Source organism: Grus americana, chromosome Z (genome assembly GCF_028858705.1).
Source record: "Grus americana isolate bGruAme1 chromosome Z, bGruAme1.mat, whole genome shotgun sequence".
Lineage (NCBI taxonomy): Eukaryota > Metazoa > Chordata > Aves > Gruiformes > Gruidae > Grus > Grus americana.
Window position 1 is genome coordinate 66,366,315 of NC_072891.1, and position 26,355 is coordinate 66,392,669.

General features: G+C 41.8%; 1 protein-coding gene across 3 annotated transcripts in view; it reads left to right on the forward strand.

Moving 5' to 3' along the window:
- Positions 1–3,464: 3,464 nt before the first annotated feature.
- The window catches only part of ZNF608 (zinc finger protein 608), an 89,285-nt gene continuing 66,394 nt past the window's right edge, over positions 3,465–26,355 (forward strand). The window contains exons 1-2 of one of the 3 annotated variants that reach the window (XM_054810487.1): positions 3,465–3,732; positions 6,899–7,946. In XM_054810487.1, the coding sequence (XP_054666462.1) occupies positions 7,059–7,946 (888 nt within the window). In that variant the 5' untranslated portion in view covers positions 3,465–3,732; positions 6,899–7,058. Of the gene's footprint in view, positions 3,733–5,305; positions 5,942–6,898; positions 7,947–26,355 lie in introns of those variants that run through there. The other 2 variants (XM_054810486.1, XM_054810488.1) reach the window with 2 other exon arrangements.

A 26,355-nucleotide genomic window follows, 5' to 3' on the forward strand; every position in this document is an offset into this window, starting at 1 on the left:
GTTTGCCGGTAATTTTTCTTAGCGTATATGATACATATGTCTGGCGAGATTTAAAAAAAAAAGGGGGGGGGGAGGAGGGGCGAGAAGGAGGGATGGGGATCTCTTTGGGATTATTAGCGGTCTGCAGCTGCATTAATTAAAACCGTATTTCCTATTTTAGACAAACATCACTAATTTATTGGCCTTCTGTCTGTCTTGTAAAACGTACACGAATACAAAGTTGTAATTTAATTTGGCGAGCAGGCAGAAATTAAGGAGAAAAAGCCATTAAATCACACAGCGGGCACTGGCCTCTTTTTGAAATAGGGACATTTCCAGCCTGACAAGACAATGCGAGTTAAGCGGTCTTTTTGCAGTCACTCATGGGAATCGACTGCTGCAGATACACCCAGGGGCCTGCGAGTGGTCTTGCTGTAATTTCTGCCACAGAAATAGATAAATAAAACCCTGCTCCGGTAATCATTCAGTACGTTGGTCAGGCTCCTTCCCTGTAGAGTCATACACAAAAGCCAGGAGGGAGAGGGGCGAGAGGGGAGTCTCCCCTCTGAATTTTGTGATCTAAGCAGGTTTGTGAGGATATTTTACCCATCAATGGGCAGCTGTGGTTGGAGAAACGGCTCTTCCGCGGACCGTTGCTTTTAGAAATTAAAATGATGGTGTAACGCAGATAAAGCAGAAGCATTTTTGCAATCTCTCCCAGTGACTGTTCCTTGGCTAGTTAACAGACCGTCTATTCAGAAGCAATTTTCTTTGGGCTGAAATTATGTGCTGACCGTAGCAGATCACTTCCCATAATACCCCTTCCCCCACCCAACGCTAAATACAAACTGTCTCCTACTCACTGTATAATAATGTGAAAATGACTGTAATTTCGCAGACGAGAAGTAGCCCAAAGTGAAACGTGTCTAAACAGAGGTCGATAGTGAAAAATCAGGGCCATTACCTAAATCTGAAAAATACATACTGTAAAAAAAACAGGAACAGTGATCTGCGACTAAGCAGACTTAAAAAAAGTAGGCTTGATGGTGCTGATCTTAAAATATTTGCTAACCGCTGAGTGAAATCACCCAGAAGTTGCGCTGCGGAACCTGTGATTTTTCAGTGCCTTGTAACATTATGCTTGCTCGTTCTCCCGCAAATTGTTCTCTCGCACAAGCGGGCCGTCGCCGGGTACGGCTGGCAGCGTCGGCGGCCACACGGGCTGGGAAGCGGCCCCTTGCAGGCGCTCCTTGCCATTGTCCCAGCGCGGTCAGAGCGCCAGGCCGGGAGGGCAGGGACGCCTTCACACCGCGGCAGTTCTTGTTCGCACTACACGCATGCCGTGCCGTTTTATTATTATTTCCCCCTTTGTAATCACTTAAAAATTTAATGTGATCGCGGGCCTCCTTGGCAATGAACTCATCCTTGCTGATAAACCCTTCATTATCAGCCCCTGAAGGGCAAGCGTTCTTACACCGGGAGAAACGGAGCGGGTTTTCTCCGGGCCGCTTCCAGACCTCCCAAGGGAGCGTGTGCTGGTGACCCCAAGCGCCCTCGGCGCGGGGCCGGAGGGGCGATGAGGACACGAGGATCCCGGGACCGGGAGGGGAGCCTTACCTCCTCAGCGCCCAGGTCACGCGCGGCGGCCTGGTGGCCAAGGCACGGCCGGGTGCCACATCACGGGGCGGCTTTTACCTCCCATCTTGCGTCACCTTCCCCGATGCCCCCGCAGCGAGCAGGTTTTAGGAGGTTTTACTCCTCCACTACCTCTGCACTAATCACCTCTTTGATGGGAAGCGTGTAACGCGGGGACGCTAACGCCCGCAATTTGCTCAGCTGGATGAAGTCCAAAGAGGTATTTTGTCACCCTTGTCACGGGTGTGCAGGACATCGTAAATGCCACGCTTTGACTTCTTGCAGGAAACCTTGACTTGGGCAACGCGTGCGTTTGGCAAGAAAAACATCCCCTATCGATTTTCACAGGGAGATAATTCCCAGTGAGATCAAGGGGAAAAAAACAAACAAACAAAAAAAAACCCTCCAAAAAAAGGAGGGTGGGGAACTTAAACCGTGCTTAAGGGTATGAAAAAGGACAGGGTCCGACCCCCCGGCCCGGCGCACGGCGGTGCCGGCGGGTGCCCGGCGGCGGGTACCGGCGACAAGCAGATACCCCTCACCCCCCACCCCAGTCCTCCCCGGTGCCCGCGGGCGGCCACCGCCCCCGCCCCCAACCACCACCGCCGTCTGCGAAGGGTTAAACGTAATTTAACGCAGTGGTGTAGCATAATGGCTCCCAACCTAAACAAAAGGAATGATTAAGGGGGATATTTTCGAGCTACACAAAGCCCGATAGGGAAGATTTGTGTTACTAATTCCTGTGAAAGGATGTTCACGTGGTAGTTATACGGTCGCTGGCATTCACAGTTCAGTGCGTGCGGCAGTAAATCAGCAGCCTGGAAACAAAAGGGTTATTTTTTGCTCCCCCTCCTTTCGAAAAAGAGAAGGGGAAAAAAATAGAAAAAGAAAAGAATAAACCCCGACCTGCCTAACTTAAGCCATATTGTAAAAATGAACATGGAATAAACTACGTGAGGAGGGGAAGAGAGCGAATGCAAGAGGGCTGGTCCGAAAGCGCAGCAGCACCTCGGTGTCCCCCCGAGCAGAGGTGGAGGTGCTGCCCTGCCCTGAACCTCCCTTCAGCCCCTTCCTCCAGACACTGTTTGCTTTTCTCCTCCACTAAGCACGAAAATAATCGCACATGTGTATCAGCAGCTCTCTCTCGCTGGCTTCAAGCTGTTATAATTTTGAATGAGGGGGCATTTAAAAATTATGAGTGAGATTCTAAATTGCCTCTTTGAAACCGGCACAGAAAAATCATTCATCATCGCTTCGAAAACTGCCCTGAAATTAAATTAAAACGAAATGAGGGAGTCTTCCTCCCAACGTGTGAGTCTTGGCAGAGTTACTCTCCACCTTGGTTTTCTATTTTTTTCCCCTCCTCCTTCTCTCTCTTTTACTTTTTTTTTTTTCTTTTTCCCTAAGCCCTAAATGTTATATAGGATAATTGAAATGGGAAACATGATTTGTATCTGGCTGCAGCAGGAGGCTGCCGACTGTAGCACCCAGCGTATGCTGAGGGCTGCAGAGCGAGGGGACGTGTGTGCGTGCGTGTGTGTGTGTGTGCCTAATACGACCGCGCGCGCACGCGTGTGTGTGTGTGGTGTGTGTATGCGTGCGCCTAATGCCTGGTGTGTACAATATGTGTGTGTGTGTGTGTGCGTGTTTCTGTCTCTCACCCTCGCCGGCAGGCAGGAGGAGCGGCGGACCAATCAGAGAGCCCGGTTTCATAAAAGCTGGCTTTTGATTGGACAGGAGGGAAAGGGCATTGTGAACAAAGAAAAGTCCCTCTCAGGTACCGCGCCGGAGCGGGCTCCCAATCCCCCGCCTCGGCCGCCGCCACTCGCGGCCGCCGTGGGGGCAGCGCCCGTGTCCCCCGTGTGTGTCAGCCCGTGAGGGGACAGCGATAGGTGCTATTTTATTTTTTTTCTTCTTCTTCTCTCCCCTGTTTTTATTTTTGTTTTAATTTTGTTTCTATAAAGAAAGGAGGGTTCATGGTATCTGGTGCTCTCTTCTTCCAAACACAATAAATCTGTTGAAGACATTAGATTTTTTTTCCTAAAATAAAAAGCGGCTGCAACAAAAACACACTCAATGCAGTTAGAAGGAAAAGGTCAACTCGATCCAATACAGACCGTAAGTACGGTTGCGTGGTGTGTCTATAGCACTTAGAGGGGATTTTTTTTTTTTCTCTGCAAAGGGGAGTGTTAAAGAGTTTTGGGAGTTGAGATAACTAGGGTTTTTTGGGGTTTAAAAAAAAGAAAGAAAAAGAAGAATCCCACAAGCAGGATGAGTTATTTGAGGGAAATAAGTGGGTGAAAGCACTGTAGTCACACAAATCATACTTGACGGTGCACTTGGGGGGCGTTAAAGCGTAGTGCCTTTTTGGGGTTTTAACTAACCAAGGGGGGAAAATAAAAGTGACACAATTACAGACAAGCCTGCAAACCGCCCCCTCCCCCCTCGGCCCCGCGAGCAAGGCGCTCGTTAGGAGGAGTGATGGGGCACCGACAGATCCCGGCGGCACGGGAGGCATTTCTGCTGTCACACGGAGACGCCAGAAACGCGAGGCTGGAGCTGGGGGGGGTGGGGTGGGGGTGTGTGGGATGGGATCGCCCCTTGGTCGCCGGTGCCTTGGCCCCTTTTACCCCCCGCCTCGATCTCCCAGCTGGCTGCCGCTCGCCGTCCCGAGGCGAGAGGAGCGGAAAACCCTCGGAGTAACGGCACCCCCCACCCCCCCCCGCCGGACCGCCGGGAGGTGGCGGGGGAAAAGTTTGTAAGGTGTTTCTCGGGAGCACCCCCTTTGCTGCGGCATCTCCGGGCTCCAGGGATTCCCCTCGGCCGCGGGGGTGGCGGGGACAGGCCGGGGCGAGAAGCAGACCTGACGGGCTCTGCCTGTCTGTCGTGGTGTGTATTTTGTGTGTTAAAGACCCGACCCGCATTCGCTGGATACGCTTGTCACCCATTTTTGTTCTCACGACAACCAATGGAGCCCGCCAGCCTCACGTGACGCGGGCGGCCTGAACTGTAACGGAACCGCCGCGCCTCGGGGGTTGGCGGTTGCTGGCGCGAGCGCCCCTCCTCCCCCCCCTCCCCCCCCCCCGCCTGCCACCGGCAATTCATTACGGCTTTTAGCTTCCCATCGCCGGCTAATTAAAAATACTAAGCTAAAGCTCCGAGACCGTCTGACTTGGGGAGGGGGGAGAGGCGGGAGGGCGAGGGGAGGAAGGGGGATAGAAGTAGACTGCGAGGTTTGCCGAGACAATAAGGTGGGAGCGATCTGTCCTGAAAAAAAGGTCGTCTGCTTTATCTCCTCGGACTCTAATTACTGAATTACTTACCGCATGACTGATTAGTCCAAGCTCCCGGGTTTTTCATTGTGATTTTATTTTTTCCCCAAGACAGCAATTTTAAACTCTGTGCCTATGCTTTTTTTATTACTCTTTTTAAAAAGCTCTGATCTGAGGCGGGGGGGGACGGGGACAGACACCCCCCTCCCCGAAATCTTATCCCTGGGAAAATTTACTTCGTTTGAGAGTACGCTGTCCTTCCTCCACTCCCACTAAATGTTTTGATAACCGGTTTATCAGATCAGTGATTCCCCCCTCCCGCTCCTCCTCCTCTTCCTCGCCCCCCCTCCCTCCGTCCCTCCCCCCCCCGCCCGTTTCCCCTCAAGTTACTTCAAGAAATCAGATCTGTCAGGACGGGCGAAAAAAATGCCACTTCCCAACTAACAGGCGGAATCCAGCCCAGATTTTCAGTCCTTTCTTCTTCTTTTTTTCCTTCCTCCCTTTCACTAATTTATCCCGATGTTAGCACATTCTGTCTTGTAACACCCGGGCGCCTGTAGGTTTGTTTCATGGGATCATTACTTACTGATCAGGATGGCTCCCAGGTCCGGGGCTGAAGACGGAGTGTGAAGTTGGGGAAACAATTTTTTTTTTTTTTTTTAATAACTGTGATGATTATTACCTCTCGGTGCTTATTCAGGAAAAGCAAACAAACAAAAATTTGGTCCTTGATGCTTCAGTTCTGAATGTCTGAATGTGAAATATTACCTACCAGCTGGTAAAGTTGTGAGGCTCAGCATTTTTAATTTTTTTAATTTTTTTTTTTGAGCAAGGAGGAAAAAAACCTAAACAAACAAAAAAAAGGACTTCTGATCCGTGTGCCAAAGTAGGGGGAGATATGTTATTGACCGATTTATACTGGCTGAGATGATACTTGCTTTCTACTTCTTGATCACTTGCTCTTTAAGTAAAATGAGGCACAGAGTTGTTGCTGAGACGAGTGGGAACAGCATTTTGATTTGCTGGTTTAATTAAAAAATGATAAAGGATTAAAGGTAAGCATTATGCATATATATGTATATAAATATTTCGACAGTCGACTGTAAAAGGGAGAGATCCCTTTAAAAATCGTTTTAACTAAGCTTTGTCAAACACACACTCATTTGCGGTCACTGAGGCCACCTTGGTGCAGATCACTTAAAGTGTATGTCTTAATCAGTTTCCTGTACAGTCAGTAATACTATATTTAACAGACCTAGCAATTGTGTGACCTAGGAGTACATTAGAACTGCTTGTAGAACTGTTATCTTGAGAATTTTTTTTGTAAAGAAAAAAGACCTTTTTATTTCTTTTCTTCTTTTTCTCTTTGTAACCTATGAAGTTTAATATTTTCCAGTAAACATTTATGTTTGTAGGTTATTGGTTTTTAACTGACGCTGTATTGTGGCAAGGAAAATTAGGTTTCCCACTTCCCTTAGCACTCCCTCTCCCCCCCAAGAGATTAAGTGGAAGGGGGGTAGAAGATAATATAGGAGAGTCACAAAACTTCAAGGGTCTGGTTTAAAGCCACAAAATCCATGGAATGCAGTGAAGAGTGAATCTGTGTCCTTCCTTTTCTCCCTTTCGTGCCTAGGTGGTGGTCCAAGGGGTTAGATTACATGTGCTCCAACAGCTAGGCACCACTTCTAAGACTGTATTTCCTGAGCTTTGTGGATTTAAATCATGTAGTTAATTGGGGTTTTGTGGTTTTGGGGTTTTTTTTTGTCCTTTTTTTTTTTTTTTGTGGACGTGACTTTTTAAGAGCAATTGTGGATATTGGTATACAACTAGATTAAAGATGCTCACTATAAAAGCATCATGGCCATTGCCTCCGGTTTAACAAACTTAAGAAAAAAACGTGGCAACGGTGAATGATTTCGCTCCCCCTACCTCGCCCCCTTTTTTTTTTTTAAGTCGTATTATGTTCTGGTAACACCCAGACAAGAAATATTCGACTTTTCCCTTCCTCACAGGACAAGGTGGACGTGGACTGCAGGTTTTGAAGCTAGACACACCTAGGGGAGGAAGACAAGAAGAGTTGAACTTAAGAGAGCCCAACGGAGATAAACGAATGTCCCCACATCTCCAAAGAAAAGTTCATCGGATTTTTACTCTAGAGATCTCATCTTCAGGATGTCATTGAACACTTCCACTGCAGGAAAAGGTGTGGATCCAAACGCGGTTGACACTTACGACAGTGGCGATGACTGGGAAATCGGTGTTGGGAATTTAATAATCGATTTGGACGCCGATTTGGAGAAGGACAGACAGAAATTTGAAATGAATAATTCTACTAATACCACCAGCAGCAGCAACACCAGCTCCAAGGATTGCGGGGGTCTGGCTTCCAGTGGGGCTAATGCTACCTCGGCCTTAGCTGATGGCCTAAAATTTGCTTCTGTTCAGCCCTCTGCTCCCCAGGGGAATTCCTCTCACAAAGAGACTAGCAAATCAAAAGTGAAAAGGAGTAAAACTTCTAAGGATGCTAATAAATCTCTGCCTTCTGCTGCCTTGTATGGGATTCCTGAGATCAGCAGTGCTGGCAAGAGGCAGGAAGTCCAAGGGCGCCCTGGAGAGGCAACTGGCATGAATTCAGCACTGGGTCAAAGCGTGAGCAGTAACCCAAACGGCAATAATAACAACACCAGCAACACCACCACCATTGCCTCTTGTGGGAAAAACAAAGAGGAGAAACCAGGTAAAGCCCCGGGCAGCAGAGGCTCCAAGCGGGATAAGGATGCAGGAAAATCCAGGAAGGACAAGCAGCATGACCTGCAGCAGGGCCACCCCAACGGCAGCGGGGGTGGCAGCAGCCAAACTCCCCCTGGGCATCTCTATGGCTTTGGGGCCAAGGGAGGCAGTGGTGGAAGCAGCAGCCCCTTCCACTGCACCTCCTCTGCCATGGGGGAGGTGAACAAAAGTACCCCGGATTCAGGGTTAATGGGGAACTCTACTTTGGTAAAGAAGGAAGAGGAGGAGGAGGAGAGCCACAGGCGAATCAAGAAATTGAAAACAGAAAAGGTAGGACAAAGCTCCTCTCCACCTCTTCTCTTCCATGTCTGTGTCTATAATAAATGTCCCACAACTGTGTGTTTGGCTCCTGTGTCCTACTCTCCGCTGTGTATTTGTGACGTGCATCTGTTCTTCCTCTTTCTCTTAAAAATAAAAGAAACAACCCCAAGACTTCTTCCCTAGACAGAAGACACCACGAGTGTGCTGTTCTTCCTTAGGATTTCCCCTCCCTGTCCTCAGACCTGGAGAACGTTTCTGTTTTGTCTGTTCCTTTTGATCGCACTCACCCAGAAGGAGAACCCCCGAGACGTCTCTGACTGAGCTGTCCCCGGTTTTAGCAGAGACCAGCAGTGTTGGTACCAGTGGGATGGCACATGTTTGCAGGCTGGAGGTCTGTGTGACTGCCTAGGGGGGTGCGTAACTCAGGCTCCAGGAGCAGCAGGTCTTGTATGTGCTGACACTTTTCCACAACACTGGTGGGCATTCGCGGCCATTCCTCTCCCAAAGTCTAAACGGACCCTTCTCCCTTCTCCTCTGACCCACTGCCTGGAGTTGAAATGGTGCTTGGTGGGAGGGAAACAGGAGGCATTGGCAGAGACCCCAGGCTCTGCCGTAGCACTTCATGGAGACGCAGGATGCTTATCGCACCGGGGGCTCCTGTGGTACAGCAGCCCAGAGGCCTCAGAGGCTGGTGTGGAGGACGGGGAGGAAGGAGCCAGCAGACAGGCGGTGCCTCTCGTCTTCCTGGAAGGAGGCGGCTGGGAGGAGGGGAATGCACCTTGTGCTGAGTGGTGTGTGTGCAAAACGGCTTTCGGAACAGAGGGGAGCAGTTTGTCTCCTGTCTGGGGGAGCTTTCCTATCTGAGCCCCACTGGTTCTTGGATGTGAACTACTCGTTTGTCGAGTGGTTGAAATGTATGAAAGAAATCAGATGGGGGTGTGTGTTGGTGGTTTTTTTTTCTTTCTATTACCTTACGAAGGATGCTTTCTCTAAGAATGGATGGCCACGACTCTATTCTTTGGGAAGGGTGGAGGGAGAGCTTGGCTTTTGTTAACCGCTGGTTCAAGGAGGTTCTGGTGTTGGCAGGAATTGTTCTGTCCGTAGGGCAGAAGGCGTTTTCTGGGGGACCTGGGGGTGAGTGTTGACCCAGGATTACAAGTCCGATGAATTCTACAGGTTGTTAAACAAAGATAACCTGATCTGCCTGAAAAAATAAAGCAAACCAACACTCCCCACATGAACAATCTCAGGGTGTTAGATTGTGACTTTTTTGTCAGCTGTTGGTCTTAAATGACCTGCTTTTACAACTTCCCTGTGTGAGTCTTCAGCAATGGGAAAACTTTCGGGTCAGTGTTAACTGTATGGTCTGCAAGTGTCTGGGAGAGCTGAAGGTCTCAGGGAAAGGTTATGTCTTTTTTACGACCCATTACTGGCTTTTTTGTATTTCGGTCATGTTGAAGTTTTTGTAATATTTGTTAACTGGAGGATTAGATTTGGGTGTTCATGACATCAGATATTTGTTAAAACTGGAAGATAATTTCAAGGGCTTCTGTTCAAGGCAAAGAAATGAAATTTCATATTGTATGCATATTATTGCTTTTAAGATAGCATATCTATGGATGAATTTGAATGAGCCTTGCAACCTTTTCTAAATGTAGATGAGAAAACCAGATTGCTGTAATTCATGTGTGTGTGTTTGAGCTTTGATTTATGAAAGTTCTGTTCGTGGCAGAAAGGTGTCCTAAAATCTCATGGTCTCTTTATTAACTTAGTACAGTAGGCATTTACTTCTGTTGCCAATAGTCTTCAAATTGCAGTTCTCTAATCTGTTTTAACTATCTAGATAAATTGCCCTAATCCGGTCTTCACAATGGCTGTGGTTAAAGAGTCAGAGCCATTTGATTGGATTCAGTGGCTGCCTGGAATGTGGGAGGTACTGCCCTTTTGCAACCCCCTTAGCCTTTTAATCTCTCAGCCAAATGTTCACATTCAACAATTTTGTTTAGCTGGCAATCTGAACATTTCAGTATCTCAAAGGCTGCTGTCATGGCAACAGAGATTAGAGGGTGGTGTGGTTTCTCCCTTTTTTGTGATCTTTTCACTCTCTAGTGACACAGGAAATTGTATGAAGAATCCATATACATGTGAGTGATTTTACATGCGATGTAAATGGGATGGCATGCAAATAGAGAGTAAACATGTATGGAGCAGTTTACAGCCAGTGGTACACTTTGTGTTGTAGTTGTTGCTCCAGGAGGAGGTTTGGAGCTTGCATTTCCAGTAACAGCCACTGCTGTTGGCACACACTGAGTTTAATATAGGCTTCGCACATTAGAGTCGTGCAGTGTTGGCCATTGTCTGGCACAATGGCGTGCTTGCTTGCTGTCCTAAGTAACATGCCTTAGTATTTCTCTTCCCAAAGAATGTTCCCTTCTAGACATACCATAATAAAACCTCATTGCTTACAATGGTTGCAACCTTAAAACCAGCCTATGGTACTGTTAATCAAACTTAAGTGCTTTATGTTTGTTCTTCTGGCTTTTTTCCCAAATGTTTAACAATCATTAGAAAGATTTTTTTTTTTAAGGGTTTTAGATTTGTTAAGTGTTCTTGCTTTGACTATTTATACACTAGAACACACAAGCTGTACTTGCACAAAGCACCTTGTGTCTGTAGATAAATATATAATTTTCAAGCCTGCATGTTAAAATCATTTTCCAGTTATCTTGATGTTGTGAAAAGACATGTCTTAGGAATTTGAATGTTTTGTCTGAGATACAAATGAGTTCATGCCTGCTTATTCAAAATCTACAGGTTTTGGTATGTGGTGTGGAATATAATATTGCATTTGTTTACTATTTGTGAAAAGCTTGGAGCAGATTCCCAGGAGTTGTAGTCACTGTTTAGCTTTCACAGCATGCTTCAATGTCTATTTTTGGTCTATTTATTCTGTTTCCTTGCTGCAGAAAGTCATGTAAAACATGATAAATTGGATCTCATGAAGCCTAATTAAATCAATGACTGTGTTCTGCCGGCTCTTTTATGCAGAAACCGCAAGTATGTTGTAAAAGTCGCCACTCCCCTAATATGTGGATAAAGTTAAAGTATGCTGTAATTCTAAGATGTTTGAGCTATATTCGTGCAGCCCATTTTGTGGTTAAGTCATCAGTGACATGTCTGAATAAGTAGTTTTGACAGGTAGGCTAACCACTCCTAAGATTTTTGGTGTTAAAACCTGTCTCCATTTTCCATTTCTCATCTATACCATTTTTAGCACAGTTACTGACTGTTTGTCAGTGTGAACTCTTAATCTGTTTTAGCTAAGTTTTGGGGTGGGTTTTTTTGTATTTTTAACAGCTGTTTCATTGAGAAGTGTTCAGATTATCTAGAAGAATTTGCTTTGTGTGTGTTGCAGGGAGATTTGGGGATTCAAACAGACACAATTTACTCTGAGATATGGGAAAATTGTATTTGGCATGTGAAAATCAGTATGTTTACGTGAAAATAATACAGAAGATACAAAGCTATAATCAGAGGTGTCTAGCTGCTGTTTTTAAATGAATCAGTCTAGTGATATTCCAGGATTTAATTTTTCCCTTGTATTAGCTTATTGCTTCTTATTAAGACTGCATTTCACATCTGAAAGTTGTCTTCAGTAAATTCATATGCCGGTATTGTTTATTTTATCTTTTTTTTTTTTTTTATAGCGGGCTTGATGTTGTTTTACACTTCATCAGGAAACTCTGTGTGCATTTTACCTATTGATGTAAATCATTTAAGTACATGCTTTGATTAATGATGTTATGGAGATATGCTTTTCATGTACTTTTCTTGCTGGCCTTGGGTGTAGTTTATTCACTGTGAAATAAAAGGGCAGGGAGGTCACTTGCTGTAATTAAAGAACAAAGTCTATTGTTGTTTGACAGCAAACTGTTTTGAAAGCTACATAAGGGATTTAGCTGTTAAAAACATTGATAACTATGGGTGTCTAACAATAAGCACAGCTCAAGGTTCTTAAAGTTCTGTAGTGCTGTCTAGTAGTGTGACGGTGCTTTTTGAGCTGGGTGAAGAGGTGTTGCCCTTTGGCAGAGGAAAGCTTTCCGTGTGAACCTGCTGACCTCTGCCAATATGTATGACCAGACCTGCTATTGAATTCCCGTGCAAAGCAAGAGCTGGTGTAGCCAAATGGAGGCTGGTCTAGAACGTTTATAAAATGAAGTAGGGAAGCTGATAACCTTATTCGGAACTACTGGAAAAGTATTTCACTTTGGGCATCGGTAATTTTACAATTTTAATAACTTCATAAATACCCAGTAAAAAGGAAAAGATTGATTGTCCAGATGTCATGAGGTTAACCATGTTCTCCCTGTTAAAGGGCTTTGCTGCAAGACTGTTTTAATTATAGCTATATAAAGACTTGTTTTTCCAAAGTAGCATTTTATAGTCCAATAAATGAAATGTATGTTAAAAGTGCTAAGCAAAATCTCCCGTAACCATAGAGGTGTTCAATAACCAGATTCAAGGAACATGGAAAGTACCATCTGTTCCTAGTTTTAAACATAAAAACGGGAATTGAATGGCTGAGATTTGCTCATATTTTTTTGACGCTCTCTTTTATTATTATTATTATCATTATTTAAAAAAGTTCACCTGGCACTTTATAGAAGCATTCTGAAATGCAGTAATACAGGAGAGACTGTGAAAACACATGTTCGTACCTACAGTTAAGCAGTTCCACTTTCATTTAAAGAGACTTCCAGAAGCTCAGTCATTGAAGAATTTATAATAGTGAATCACCTCCTGCAGGCAAACACAATAAGGGTCAGTTCTTCAAAGGTCTTACTATTTAGGTAGAACCTGAATTATTCTGACAATTTTTCCCTAAGAGGTAAAAAGGGGAAAAAAAAAAAAAGCAAGCAAGCCTCTCAAAGGATAACTTTAGCCAGCTCTTATCAGTCACCTAATTGCATATGATAAAACCATTGACTAAAATTTTCCATGCAGAGACTTTTCTGCTCTTCAGAGAAGTGTTCTAGAATTGTTGATAGGGGGAAAATTACTCTTTTAAAGATAACTTAAGTTCCGAACTGTTAGGCAATGAGATTCTTGGCTGCAGCCTACCAGCCCTGGATAAAACACCATCCGGCCTTTGTTTGAGGTCTTTTACTGAAGCTAATGACTGGTCTTGTGCCGCCCTGAGATAAATGACATTATCTCTGAGTGGTCTGACAGGAAACAGACATGTTAATGGTGAAGCTGCGGGGAGGATCTGCTACGGCTCTGACAAAAGAGTAAAGCTTGGACCCCTGGTTGTGATCATTAACACATAATGTGTTCCAGCTTCTCCTACCAGGGCCTTGATAATTGGAAAGCTATTTTATTGACAACAACGTAAATCATAAATCTGAAATGTGCAGTTTTTCTTGCATGCTAAAACTTGTACTTCCCCCCCCGGTAAAAAATGAATGAGCTATGTTTTAAAATGTATCGTCTGTAGAGATTCTGTGGCCTGCTTTCTGTTAATTGGACACATCCTTTGCATGTTGAATGCAGGCTCCCCTTTATTTGCTCTCTGTTATCCATGCGATTTGCATTTGTAAAAGTAGCTAAATGCTATTACTTCAGTGAGAGCTGGCCCTGTCTGGTGCTTGCTTTGTAAAACAGGTGTATTCAAAAAAACCCCAACAAACCCAACAATCCGCAACAGTGAAAATTATGTTCCCTTAGATAAAAGACTGTTCCGCATAGGTGGCGGGGCAGAACACCATGGTACCCATTGTAAATTGAAAATTTGACATTGTACAGGGCTACGCAGATCTGCTTCTGTTTGTTTCTCCCTTGTGCCGCTTTGCCGCACATTCCAGAAAATCCACCAGCACGTTCTGTACCTGCCAGCCTGATGGATGGCAGCCCCAGTGCCTCGTGTACTGTCTAAATTTGCCACGCTCTCCATGGCCAGTAACTGGATCTCAGAACACTTCTGTATGTCCTGGCCATCTCAAGACTGTTCCAGTTGACAGCTAGACTGCGTGCATCCACTTGTTAAAATCCACTGGACAGGTAGGAGAGCAGGTGTCTGAGAGATCCCCAAAAGCTGTCAGGTGTGAGGTTAATAATGAGCATGAGATTATATCCCGGCACGCTTTTCTCCACTCTGAAGCCACTGATTTTGCACTTGTCTCTAGGAACCACACAGAAGATTAAAAGGTCAGTGAATGTAACCTGTGGAACAGGAGATGAGAAAATTTGCCTGAAGAGAAGGTATAAAGAAATGGGACTTGGGGGACATAGGCCAAATATGCTTAGAATGAGAATTTCCTTCAAAATGCCCAGTGTGCCAGTAGTGTCCCGACAGGCTATGCATGCTTGTTTGCCCCTGGAGCCAAGGTCTTGGCTGTAATGCTCTTTTTGAAGCAATTTTTTTTACTAATTTAGAGTAAAAGAGTAAAAAAAATCTGTGATTTTGCACATCTTACATGGTGTTACTGGTACAGGTGGTATCTGAGCACATTTTACAAGCATCATCAGGAATATGATCTGACATTTCTGCTATCAAAAACACCACCTTTACTTCTATTTTGGATAAAGATGAATATATTTTGGATTTCTATTACCCACCCTTGAAAAAAAGGTTAGATTACCCCCGCAGCTACTTAGGCAGCTTCATGTCATTGCCACGTGTTCTGTATTTCTCAGATGTAGTACTCACTTTTTTAATGGCACATCAGCTACGTGTTCCAGTTTTGTTCCATAGTATAGAACTGGGATTGCTGATATAACCAAGTTGTAGAGTCTGCCTTGTTCTGAGCTAAAATACTTTGTACAGATGACCCAACAACCAGGCTATTCTTCACATAATATACTTAGCACCATACCAGCTTTATATTGTATTTATATAACGTTCTAACGTACATGGTGATACGTCACTGCGTTTTCTGAAAGGCTGCAGAGATTATCTGACTTGTTAATTGTGCTTTATTTCTTACAACAGAAATACATCCTCCCATGAGTCCTCCGATTGGGCCACACCTGTGGATCTGTGGATGCAGTGACTTCAGTTGAAGGGCTGGCCATGGTTTTGCTAAAAACTAGTTTGTTTTAGTGCGTTTACATGTCAAGGACTTATTTTTATTTCTTAATAATAGTCACAGAAAATATATTGATCTTCTTTAAAATTTTGGTCTGTACATAACATTCCCTGTCGGATGAAAGACAGAAAACTGGTGTTTCATGAAAATTTCTGATGATGACATAATTACAAAAAGTAAATAGCTTTTAGACAAGTTCAGTTTTTATTTTTTTATTTTTCAAATTGATGACCTTTTTTTCTTTTTCCCTTTTTGCATCAGAGTGTTTCTGCCCAGTGGACCTCTTTTGTGGTGCAGTGTTTCACCAAAGTGAATAATAATACAAGCTCTCATTTTTTAATTTGCTTAAAAATATGTTTGAAATGAGATAATTTGAATAAAGATAATTACCAGTTTTCATGGCAGGACTTGAGGGGTTTTTATAAAATGAGATTTTAAATCACAAGATTTTTTTAAATTATTATTACATTCTTGGATTGAAACAAAAATTTACTGCAGGCTATGAGTAGCCAATTGGGCAAATACAAAGATCAGACTATGACTTTTGGTTGTGCTGTAGCCAGGGTTTCAGTAAGCACTCTGTATTGCATTTTCTCTTCTAATTCTGACTAAATGGTCTTTGCAATTGGAACAAAGCCTTTACATTTGAATGAAAGGTTGTAAAACTATTCAGAGTGACTTGACTGACAAGCAAGTTCTTTGTAATTTTTTCCACGTTTTTTGAAACAGCTGAGAGAAAATTCAAGGGGGTGGGAATAGGTGGTTTCCTCTGATGTCCCTGTTTGCATATACATATACATAATATATATGCTTATGTAAAAGACTAGTTGATTAAACAATTTAAGTGAGCACATAGGGTAATTTGCATGCAATGAAATAGGACTGATGAATGTAGGTTTTCCACTTCTAGGCTTACTATGGTGTTGATTAAATTTTCTGAAATCTTAAGCCAACACTACAAGTCAAAAAGTTGCATTTTGGTGAGAAGTTTTATATAATATGTCTACTTTTCCTGTAAATTGGCAAATACTGCTAAATCTCAAAACAAAGGGATCAACTTTTCTAGCATCTACCTGTAACTCAGCCCACTGAGGCTATTCAGATCAAAGCCATTGGGAATTAAATGTGAAGCTCTTTGTTTCAGTAATTTTGAAGTGAAGATGTGCTACGTTGAATTGCACGTCCTTTATGATAAATCCTCCTCAACCATTTTGACTTACTGATCTTTAGAAGAAATAAATACTGAACATTTGGTTCCCTTATCATCTCCCATCTTCCTCTCCCAGTTTTTCAGTCTTCCTAGCGTAAATCTTATTCCTGGGCACAAACCCAGCTTGGCTAGGTGTTCCTGTCTCCTGAGAAGCTCCACCAAATAACGTAAGAAACATGTCCTCATGACGATGTTTGAAGTATTTGCCAGTAGTGGCATGCGAATGCAGTTTTTGCAGTCAAAAGAGCAAACTAGAATCTATTGATTGTGGTTACTTGGTGTTTTCAAAACACTGGTATTCTAGTTGTTGAATTGTCTTGTCATGTTAACCAGGAAGCAGATGGCATTATGCCACAGAGGTGTATTTTTACTTAAAGGAACTTTAGAGGTTTTGATGTGTTTTCTTTTCCTCTTATTTCCCTGATGGCTTCTTTTTATTGAAGAGTAACATGAGGAGACCTGGTAGCAATTTTATTGCTTTCCCATAACAGTTTGAAATAATAGCTTGGTCTTTCATTGCCAGTCAAGTTTCTACGAGTCAGCTTGATTCTGTTTTTTATCATGTGGCAGTGGAATATAAAAAGTATATGTTTGTAGTTTGCCCTCAGAAACTGGCGCTTATTTTCATGCTTCAATTAGCAACAGAAGACTAAGCTCCAATTGGTCACACTTTTGTAAACTCCTGGAGCTCACTTTTTTCATTCTGATAAAAGAAAGCACCAAGTTTAGGCTCAGTTTCCCAGGAAATTTTGAGGCACATCTGGCCTCTTTAACTGTGTGCACTAGACAGTTTGATTTTGCACACATTTAGTCATTTGCATTAGCCATTGAATCAGTTCAGGGGTTTTGTGAAGTCCCCAGCCCCCACCCCCCCAAACATAAATTCACACTACTCAAATGCCACCTTTATTGATGCATTTCAGTGATGATGTGAACTATGGTAGAAATAAGTCTGTCACAGGAGTGATACCAGAGGTGTCTGTTACATAAGCATAGATTTTATAGTTTTCACTGCTTCCCTCAACCTGTAAGAACAGTGAAAAGCAACTTGTAATCTCCTTTCTCATAGTGTGTAGGGCCAGACCAAATTATTTTTGGATTTCCTGTCACCTCCTTGGCTGATTTCTGTGGATGGCTTATGTTAAAAGCAACAATAATGTTTGAATTGGAAGGGTTTGGTCTTTGGGTTTTCATTCTTCGTGGAGAACTGTTTATTTGTGTGTGGTTCGCCACACTACATGGATAGTACTATCAAATCTGTGATTTATTATAGGCTTATAGCAGTGGAGTAATGGCAGCAGTCACATTCATGTTCTTGCCAATTCTTCCTTTTTTGAAGGAGGGAAATGAAACTAGATCTGTATCTCTACGACAAAAGGTAATAGTTAGAAGCAAATACAATTAGAAAGGGACTGCATTACTCAGTTGAACTTTGTTTTGCTGCTAGGAGTTTTAAATCTGATTTAGTAAATGTCCAGGGAGTTGTTTAGTTAGCTTGCACTGATGATAAGCATCTAATATTCGAGGAGTATTTCTGGATATATTGAACATATTTGACATGAAATTTTCCTGGTTAATTTTTGCCCTGGTTTTAACATTAGGCAGTGTATGTTGAATTGCACTGGAGTTCTGGAATTTGAAGGAAAAATACTGCTTCATTTGAGAACAATGAAGGTGGTTGTTCCACATCCAGTGTTATGAAAAAACTAAATTCATGTTCTTATCCACTTCAGCCAGTAGTAAGGTGCAGTGTCATGTAATAGCATTACTAGTTGCTGTTTAAGGACAGGATTGTATGTGTGTATGTGTATCAATATACATATACACTCATATATATGGGGAAGGTGTACATGTATATGTGTGTGTGTATATATATACATATACACACACATGAAAAAAGAGCTGCTACTGTTTTATAAATACAGTGACCTGAGTTTTGGCTAATAGTCCATATTTACATTTAATGTGCAGTTCCTGTAACAATCTTTCCTGTGATGCTGCACCAGATGCCAAACATTGAAGGAGAAAGCCAGCAGCTGTTTCCAGTACAGCATTGGTACATTAGCCTCTACACTTTATTTTCATTTTTATATTCCCCTCCAACCTTTCCTAACCAACCTCTAAAAAGGATTTTTTCCTCCCGCCTCCGATTTTTCTGTCTGCAGCGTTCTGTGCTGCTCTTAGCTTTGAACATATAAGATGTGTGTTTTTTTTTTTCTCTCAAGAAGTTAATGCTTTGACTCTTGCTCACAGTGAGCAAGGGCTTACAGCCCTTTCTCAACTCAAGTAAGTAATTCATTGCATTATGTCTGTGTAAGCCCTACTTGAGATGAGTCCAGGTTACAAAACAGGGCCCAGTATGACCAATTTGATTATTCTTGTAACAGCTTGAGCCACTGTACAATTTATATTTTTTGCACGCTGCCTGAATAGTGTTTTTTTCATTCTTACTCTTTCCTTCACCATCTCTCTGAAAATAATAGTTTCATGGCTGTATGCTGTTATTGCTGAGATATGACTGAAAACTGCATGCAGTACAGTGAAGCACATTCATTTTCATCTAGCACCCGTTTATTGCCTTGAGCACTGTAAATCTGTCAGCTCTTCACGATGCTTTCACCTCTTTCTTCATTTGCTCCAGCTTCTAGTTTGACAATGTTCCCCTGAGGCAGAATTCTAATCTGCTTCCAATTAGTTGCAAAATGTGACTCAAATTTCCACATTATGGCTGCTGTTTTACTTGCACGCACAAATCTAGAAACAAATTAATGCTCTTGAATATTTATTTTTGAGCTTTCAGATTTACTCTGGGAGGAAAAGTTGCCAACTATTTTCAAACTACTTCCAAGATTTAAATTTTTCCTCAAACTGTAATATTTATTACAGGTTTAAAATGCCTCTTACTGCTTAATTTTTACAAAACCTTTTCAGCTGGTTGGTAATTATTGAAGATACATTACATATGGATAAAAATGAACAATACTTATAATTAAGGTTAAAATTTGGTTGAGATTGCTGTGCCAGTTCAGGATATGAGGCATTTCTTTTATGCAGGCCTAGAGCAACTTTTTTTTTTTTTTTTTAACCTTGAAGTAGTTTTTCAGGACAAACATACTTATCTGCCACCTGTCTGCCTGCCGCCTATTATCTGCAACTCCAGAAGTTGTCATTTGGCTGGGGGGCGGGAGACAGAGACTCCTTTAGTCTTTGGTGAGTCTTAATAGGTACAGCTAATTAAAATCTGTTTGTATCTTTGTATGTGTCTGTACTTGTGTCTGCACGCATACACAGGAATACATGGGTGTACCTTTAAAATATTTTATATAAATTGAGTTTTCAGGATTCTCCTGTAGTGTTCATAGTCCTATGAGCAACTGCAGTAGGAATACAGCCTTTACTTTTGTATTCATTGGGGAAAAAGTGAAATTTTGAATGGAAAGTGTGGAAATCTTGACTAAAACACTGTGGAGAGGACTGGAATCTAAACCCAAGTGGGACTCTGAACTTCAGTCCTTGTTCAGGCAAAACTGGCATCAGAGGCTCTGTGACAATTCTGCTTTATTGCTCGTCCACCTCAGTGCCTTATGTCTGTAGTTGCCTGTATGGAGAAACACAGTGTATTTAATCGAAATACACCAGTAGCTAAATTTATAGGTGCAAATCTTTAGTGGAGCTTAGCACTCTGCAGCTTGGCAGATTGATGTCAGCAGCCGTAATAGACTTTAAATAGGCTTGCAGAATTTCATTGAAAGTATATTGCTGAAGTTGATATTGCTAAGTACCTGTCATTTCTAAATGAGATTTACAGCTGTACATTTAGCTTTTAATTTACAATAATTATGTATAGACACGTTCTAAAAAATGTTTCATTGTTTTTACCGTCCCATTGATGTGGTAGCCTGCTAGCCCCATGTTGTATGTATAAACATATGAATGAAGGCAAACACACACATGCTGCGTTTCAGTTCATAGTCCCTGAGAACTTACTTTCCACCAAGAACAGAAATGTAAAAATAGAGGAAAAGGAAAATGACCTTGATGTCACTTTGTTTTCTCTTGGGTCGTGAGTGACTCTTTAACTGCAGAGATGAGAAACCTAACATGTTATTTATTTCTCTAAAGGTTTTGCTTACTCTAGTAGATTCCTGTGATTCACAGTATCATTTTATAAGGAAACAATATATGCAAACACTGTGAAATGCTGCAGCAGCGTGACATTTTTTTCTCATACAACATCAAAGTCCTTGAGGTTCAGCTCTGTAGCCATGATGAATCGCAGTTCCTGTGATTATCAGTTGTTGAGAAAAAAATACACAGACAATTAAAATTGAAGGGAAATGTATGTATTTGTAGCTTACAATAACTGAGTCAAAGACATCCAGAGTGTTTAACCAGGCCAGCACGTAAAAAAACACCCAGACATCCACACGTATGTGTACGCACGCACACACGCACGCACACATTATTAATTTTTCAGGCAAAAGCCACAGTGCTTCAGAGAAGCATTAAATGCTTTTGTTAATAGCTTATAGTTTTATAAACTCTAAATGAGCTTATTGCCTTTTAACCAGCACTAAATAATAGAAGAACCTATGAGCCTCCACGTTGGACAGCAGCCAAGCAGCCAAAGAAAGGCGCGGGGGGGGGGGAGGGGGGGAAGGAAGAACTGAATGGTTTAACTGTAGAGCAAATCATTTGTTTACAGATTAAGACCTATTTGGTAGCCAAATCCTGTGGACAAGGAGGTGAAAGAATGAGGCACTAAGGTACAGGAAATGAGCTTTATATTTTGTGACTAAGTTCTGCTATTTTTGCCTCCTCCTAAAGCAGGGGGGGCAAGGAAAGAAATGAATTGTTTAACAGCAACGACCGCTGAGCAGAGTGCACATATTAAGTAGGACCAAAAGGGTGGGAGAAGGGAAGTGTTGGTGTGCTTTACACTCTGACAGGAACCTGACAACTGGAGCTGCTTCCAGTTCAGGGGCACCAGCAAGAAGAGCTGCCCTATTTGGTTTTCCATCCGAATGCGGTGGGGGAGAAATGCCACTGTTAATGTGAGCAAACATAATACATTTTCTTGAAAGTTGCTCCCTGAAATGCAGTTTGGCTTACTCACAAGACCTTTTTTTCCCCTCTCCCCCCCCCCTTTTTCTCCTCTCTTCTTTTTAAAAGCAAGTTTTTTAAATGGGCCTTGTTTCAGTATCATAATTAATTAGTTGACAGTTCAAATGGTTAAGAAGTACTTGTGGTTCCTGCTTTATTGTCACACAACATTTTTTTAAAGACCCACTTATTGGTGGCCTGTAAATTTGAAGATATCATTTTCATGAGTCATTGGTTTAAAGATCAAAGTCAAGAAAGCATTATAGCACAAGTAACGTCTACAGTAAAGGTTGCTTAAGCTTCTTCATTTGAACCTCCTCTTTTTCAGTAATTTATAGCCTTTCAAAATTTTTACCTTTTGAGTTGAATTTTCTGTGACTTCTCTACTGTAATTTCCCCATCATCATTGCCATGAAAATGAATTTACAAAGGCTGAATAGGGAAAATGTATATTAGGGAAAAAAAAACATCATGGAAAAGAAAACATTTTATTTATACAGAACATCCCTTCTGCCAGTAGCTTGGTAGGCAAAGCCTTCTTGGAAAATGTGTCATGCTTGTGTGAAAATTGGCTTTGATTTGATCAGATTATGAACCTTCTGAAGAATATGTTTGGCCTATGTAAAACTGGCTATAAATATTCCATTTTCCATCTTCAGTGATCATAGTACCTTTGCATGAGAGAGGGAGTAGGCACAGTTGAATTTGGCAAGTTATGTCTGGTCATCCAAAGTTATTATAAAACATGCTTTTAGTTTGATCCCCTTTGAATTATAATAAAATGGACATTGAGGTTTTTATCCCTTTGACTAGTGGCAAGCTTATGTAAAGAAAAATTGAAAGATGCAGGAAAAAAATAACTTGTCACTTGTTTATATTTGAAATCCAGTACAGGAATAGGGAAGTTTTTAGTGTACATTATATTGTATAGTTTCCATAAGGGGATAGGAAAAAAGTTAATGAGCTTCAGGTGTGGCCTTTTAAGTGTTTAGCAACACTATATGTTGTTTCTTTTCATATTGCTTGATTGAAATTTACTGACAGTATATAAAACTTTACTCTCTGCTTATGTGTAAACAAACATAAAGAACATTGCCAATAGCTTGTGCTATTAAAAATATTACTCTCTCAAACTACTAAGTCTACTAAGTAGTAACCCTAACAGCAGTATTCTTCTTAATAGAGTGAATTTTTTATTTATATTTAGTTTCCACTGTATTTCCTTATCCAGGGAATGAGAGAGAGTACATGGTGACATACACGTAGCTGTATTCCCAAGTAACAAGCCAGTTCACCCATCGCATTTAGTGGCAGTCTGCTTGCTTTGAAATGAGTAGCAACATTAGCACTAACATATCTGCAAGGAGGATGCTGCCTTGAAAGTTGTGTAAGAATTGGGTCTCTTCTATGCAGTCTAATTGTATGCATATTTGTGTACATTTATGTCCCTTTGTTTTCTCCCTAGGCAGTGAAATGACTGTTTCCGTTGGAACATTAAATCAGTCTGTTATCTGATATCTATTTGGTAAAATGAGCGTTGACATTGTATTTTAAATGACTGAAAGCATTGTTCTAAGTGACCCTTAAAGAACTTTACATTATGTTCTGGTATTGTGATTTTGTTCACATTGTACTTTAGAACTTGTATAATGTGACTGGCAGAGCTACAAAACCGGTCTGTAAATAGGGAAGTTGCAATAGAAAATTTTAAGCCATAGCCTCCATGTGGTAATATTTTTTTGCATTTACTAAGAAGTATATAATTTTATCGTTGTTACTGCTTCTAACAGATACGTGGCTCCTCATCACACTGCAGGTTAAAAATGATAGCAGTGAAATAACAGGTGAAGTTCATAAATTCTCAAGACAAAATTATTCTATTTCGCGGGTATGTGGTGCTTAACTATCAGTAGACAAATTCACTGCAGGCTAAGTCTTCCATTTTTGATCAGTGTAGTGAAGAATGTAATAGAAAGTTAAGGGTTTTCTTTATCTATAGTACCACATCCAAATGCTTGATAGACTTAATGAACTTCTCTGTCTCCTTGGTAGAGTAAAAAACTGTAATTAAGCAATGTTGCCCTGATTGTGGGTCTCAGTAAATTCAAAAGGAAATTTGCATTCTAAATTGACAATTTAAGACCTAGAAATTATTTAATCTCAGGATTTGGGGAAATGTTATACAGGCTTAGTTTGATTGTTGTAGTACTGGAAGCCAAGGGGCTGGTAAAATTCTAAGAAAAAAAGCAAGTTGCTGACATGATTCTAACTGAGTAAGCTAAAAATAGTTCTGGATAATATTTATGGTGCCATAAGAGCTCCTCTTTCTTATAATTATGTTTATCACCTTTTAATCCTTTCAAGAAAAGCCATGCAAATATAATATTACTTTCAGAATTAGGTGGGGAATGAGTGGTTTAACCTGCACTAACAAATTTTCAGTATCTTGCAGGAGACAAACCTTTGGTAAGTTTAAATACAGAGGTCAGAGTACTTTTTTGTCTGTCCTACTTGGCCTGTGTTTGTATGGCCCATGGGTGGTTTTGACCTGTTCTTGCCGTTGTTTGCACAAAGGAGTCACTGTGTGCACTTACTTTTGCGACTAAAAACCGGCTGGGCCGATGAGGAGTGTGACACCTTTGTTGTTCATTCTCATACTTTCAGTATTTTGACATAGAGAAGGTCATCTGATCTGGAAACTGAAAGTCAGTATACCAGGTTTTTCAGGTAATTAGGCTAATTTGTTTTAGTCATTACTAAATTTGTAAAGCAGTCGCTGAGAGACCAGGCTATGAACAGGGAGGAAATATTAGTTACTTTGAGATTAATTGACTCTCCTTTTAAATTACAGCTTCATTTAAAAATAAACTTGGAGCCCACTTCAGAGATGAATTACTGCATTCATTGGTTTGGGGTATGAGAGCAAAGCATCATTACAAGTCTTTTGAGTAGGGAAATGTAATTTCTTTGGTTTGGTTTAAGTCAGGCTGCACTTAAAGGAAGCAGGCCCTCCAAGACTAACTCCTCTTAGAGCGCTACAGAAATTCTTTTATATCTTTATGGGTTTGCCAGTGTGGAAGTGGGCTATGGTAAATCTTGTTTGCTTGCTTTCTGGACACAAAAGGTCACATTTTTGTTCAGTTTTCTCACAAAAGGTTTTGCACAGCTCTCTTAGAAAAGAGCCTCTGCAAGTGCTTTGGCTGTACTATGGTCTTTGCATCTGCATGTGTAGTGAAATGAGTGTGAATGGAGCAGTGCCAGGACAAAACTGGTAGCGAGAGCGTGCCTCAGCCTGCAGGTATCGGCAGAACAGTGGTCTGAGGTTTCTGAAAATGAAACTCGAGCTGTAATCCCTAGTGGGGTTCTAACGGCATCTACCCAGAATGCTATCAGTACTCATTGCTGATGAGTACTTTCGTACTTTCCCTCCTTATTTTCTACAAGTTGGGCCATTCCCTAGCCTGCTTCTTTCAAAAAAAAAAAAAAAAAAGTGATCACAATAGTGTGCTGCTTCTAGCCTGGTGTCCAACTTGGCTGGAATGAAAGGTGGGGTTAGTTGGGCAATGTGGAGGGAAAGGCAGTGATCTCCAGAAGAAGTGAGGTGGGGCTGGTAATGAGTAGCTGGGTTTGATACCCTCGTTTCAGTTTAGCTCAGTTGCAGCTGTAACAAGATGTGTGACTCCAGCCCAAATGTATTGAGTTTATTTGTGTATTTAGACTGATATTTGCAATCTCCTGGTTAACCAGAGCAATTTAGTAAAAAAAAAAAAAAAATCAAGTGAAATGAGCACTGAAAGTCTTTTACTTTCTTATATCACCTGCTCTCTTCATGAAAGCCATCACTATGCGTAATTCTTTTCTCTCGTTTCCACAAGATGAGTGATTATTCTTACTTCTGCTTGCATTTGTGTGATACACTAATTCCTTGCATTTTAATCTCACATAGTAATGACTTTTTCATTTTTTTCCCATCTACATTGCCATATTCAATGTTAGTAGAAGAGGTGGAATATAGTGAGAATATTTTCCTCGGGACTCTCCTGTTTGTTTGACAGATTGTATACGTACTCAAATCTCTGGTTCCCTGGTGTACTCTGTCAGCTTCCCCTGTTGTTTCTGTGGTCTTATCAACCAGTTACGGAGGACAGAAAAGTATTTCCAAATTAATAGGAAAATGTGTTGTGAAACCGCAAATATGTATAGAAGTCTCCAGGGTAAACTGTAATCTGGAACAACTCTGTCAGGCTTTCCTTTTAAAAAGCTTTCATTAACCTGAAGGGACAGTGCCTGTAGAAACCTGATTGCTTAAATCCTCATCTCCTTTGCTGTCCCGTCTTGGAAGTCTCCAACTAGACCTCCTCTTTAGCAACATTTGAAACTTCTCATCTGGCTGTATGGTGGCCAGGTGCTCTGAACATAGCTAGAAAGAATATCACAGGTAGCAAGAAGGACAGGATTTTCAGGCATAATGATAGGAGCCAGAACTGAGTCACTTCATATGAATGAAGCTCACTTAGATAAGATGAAAATTCACCCTTCAATTCTTCAGGGGAAGCTGTTTTGTTTGGGTTGTGGGGGTTTTTTTGGGGGGGAGGGGCAGGGGGAAGGCTGAGCAACATCTGTCTTCTGGTCATGTGGAAGGAATTTTTTTTTTTGCCTCTGTTTCCACACTTGCCACCAGACTCAGGAAAACGTATTTTTTGGAGCTAGCACAAGACAGGAACAGCCTTGTCTTTATGGCACTTTTGAGTGCTAAACAGGCTTTTGGGGATCTTTCATTGATCTGTTGATTGCCCTGTGTACCCAGTGAAATAGTTATATGGTTACCTTTTTCCATAGGTCACCATTGATTCTTGTGCAAGTTGAGGTATATATAGAGAGATATATATACAATTTGATAGATTCTGTGCTTACGTGCAAATCTATGCTGTTTAGGGAGTCAGGTAGTGATGTGACTGTGGAACTGGCATGCCATTGAAATAAAAAAGCACCTCTTTGGGAAGGAAGAGGAAGCAAG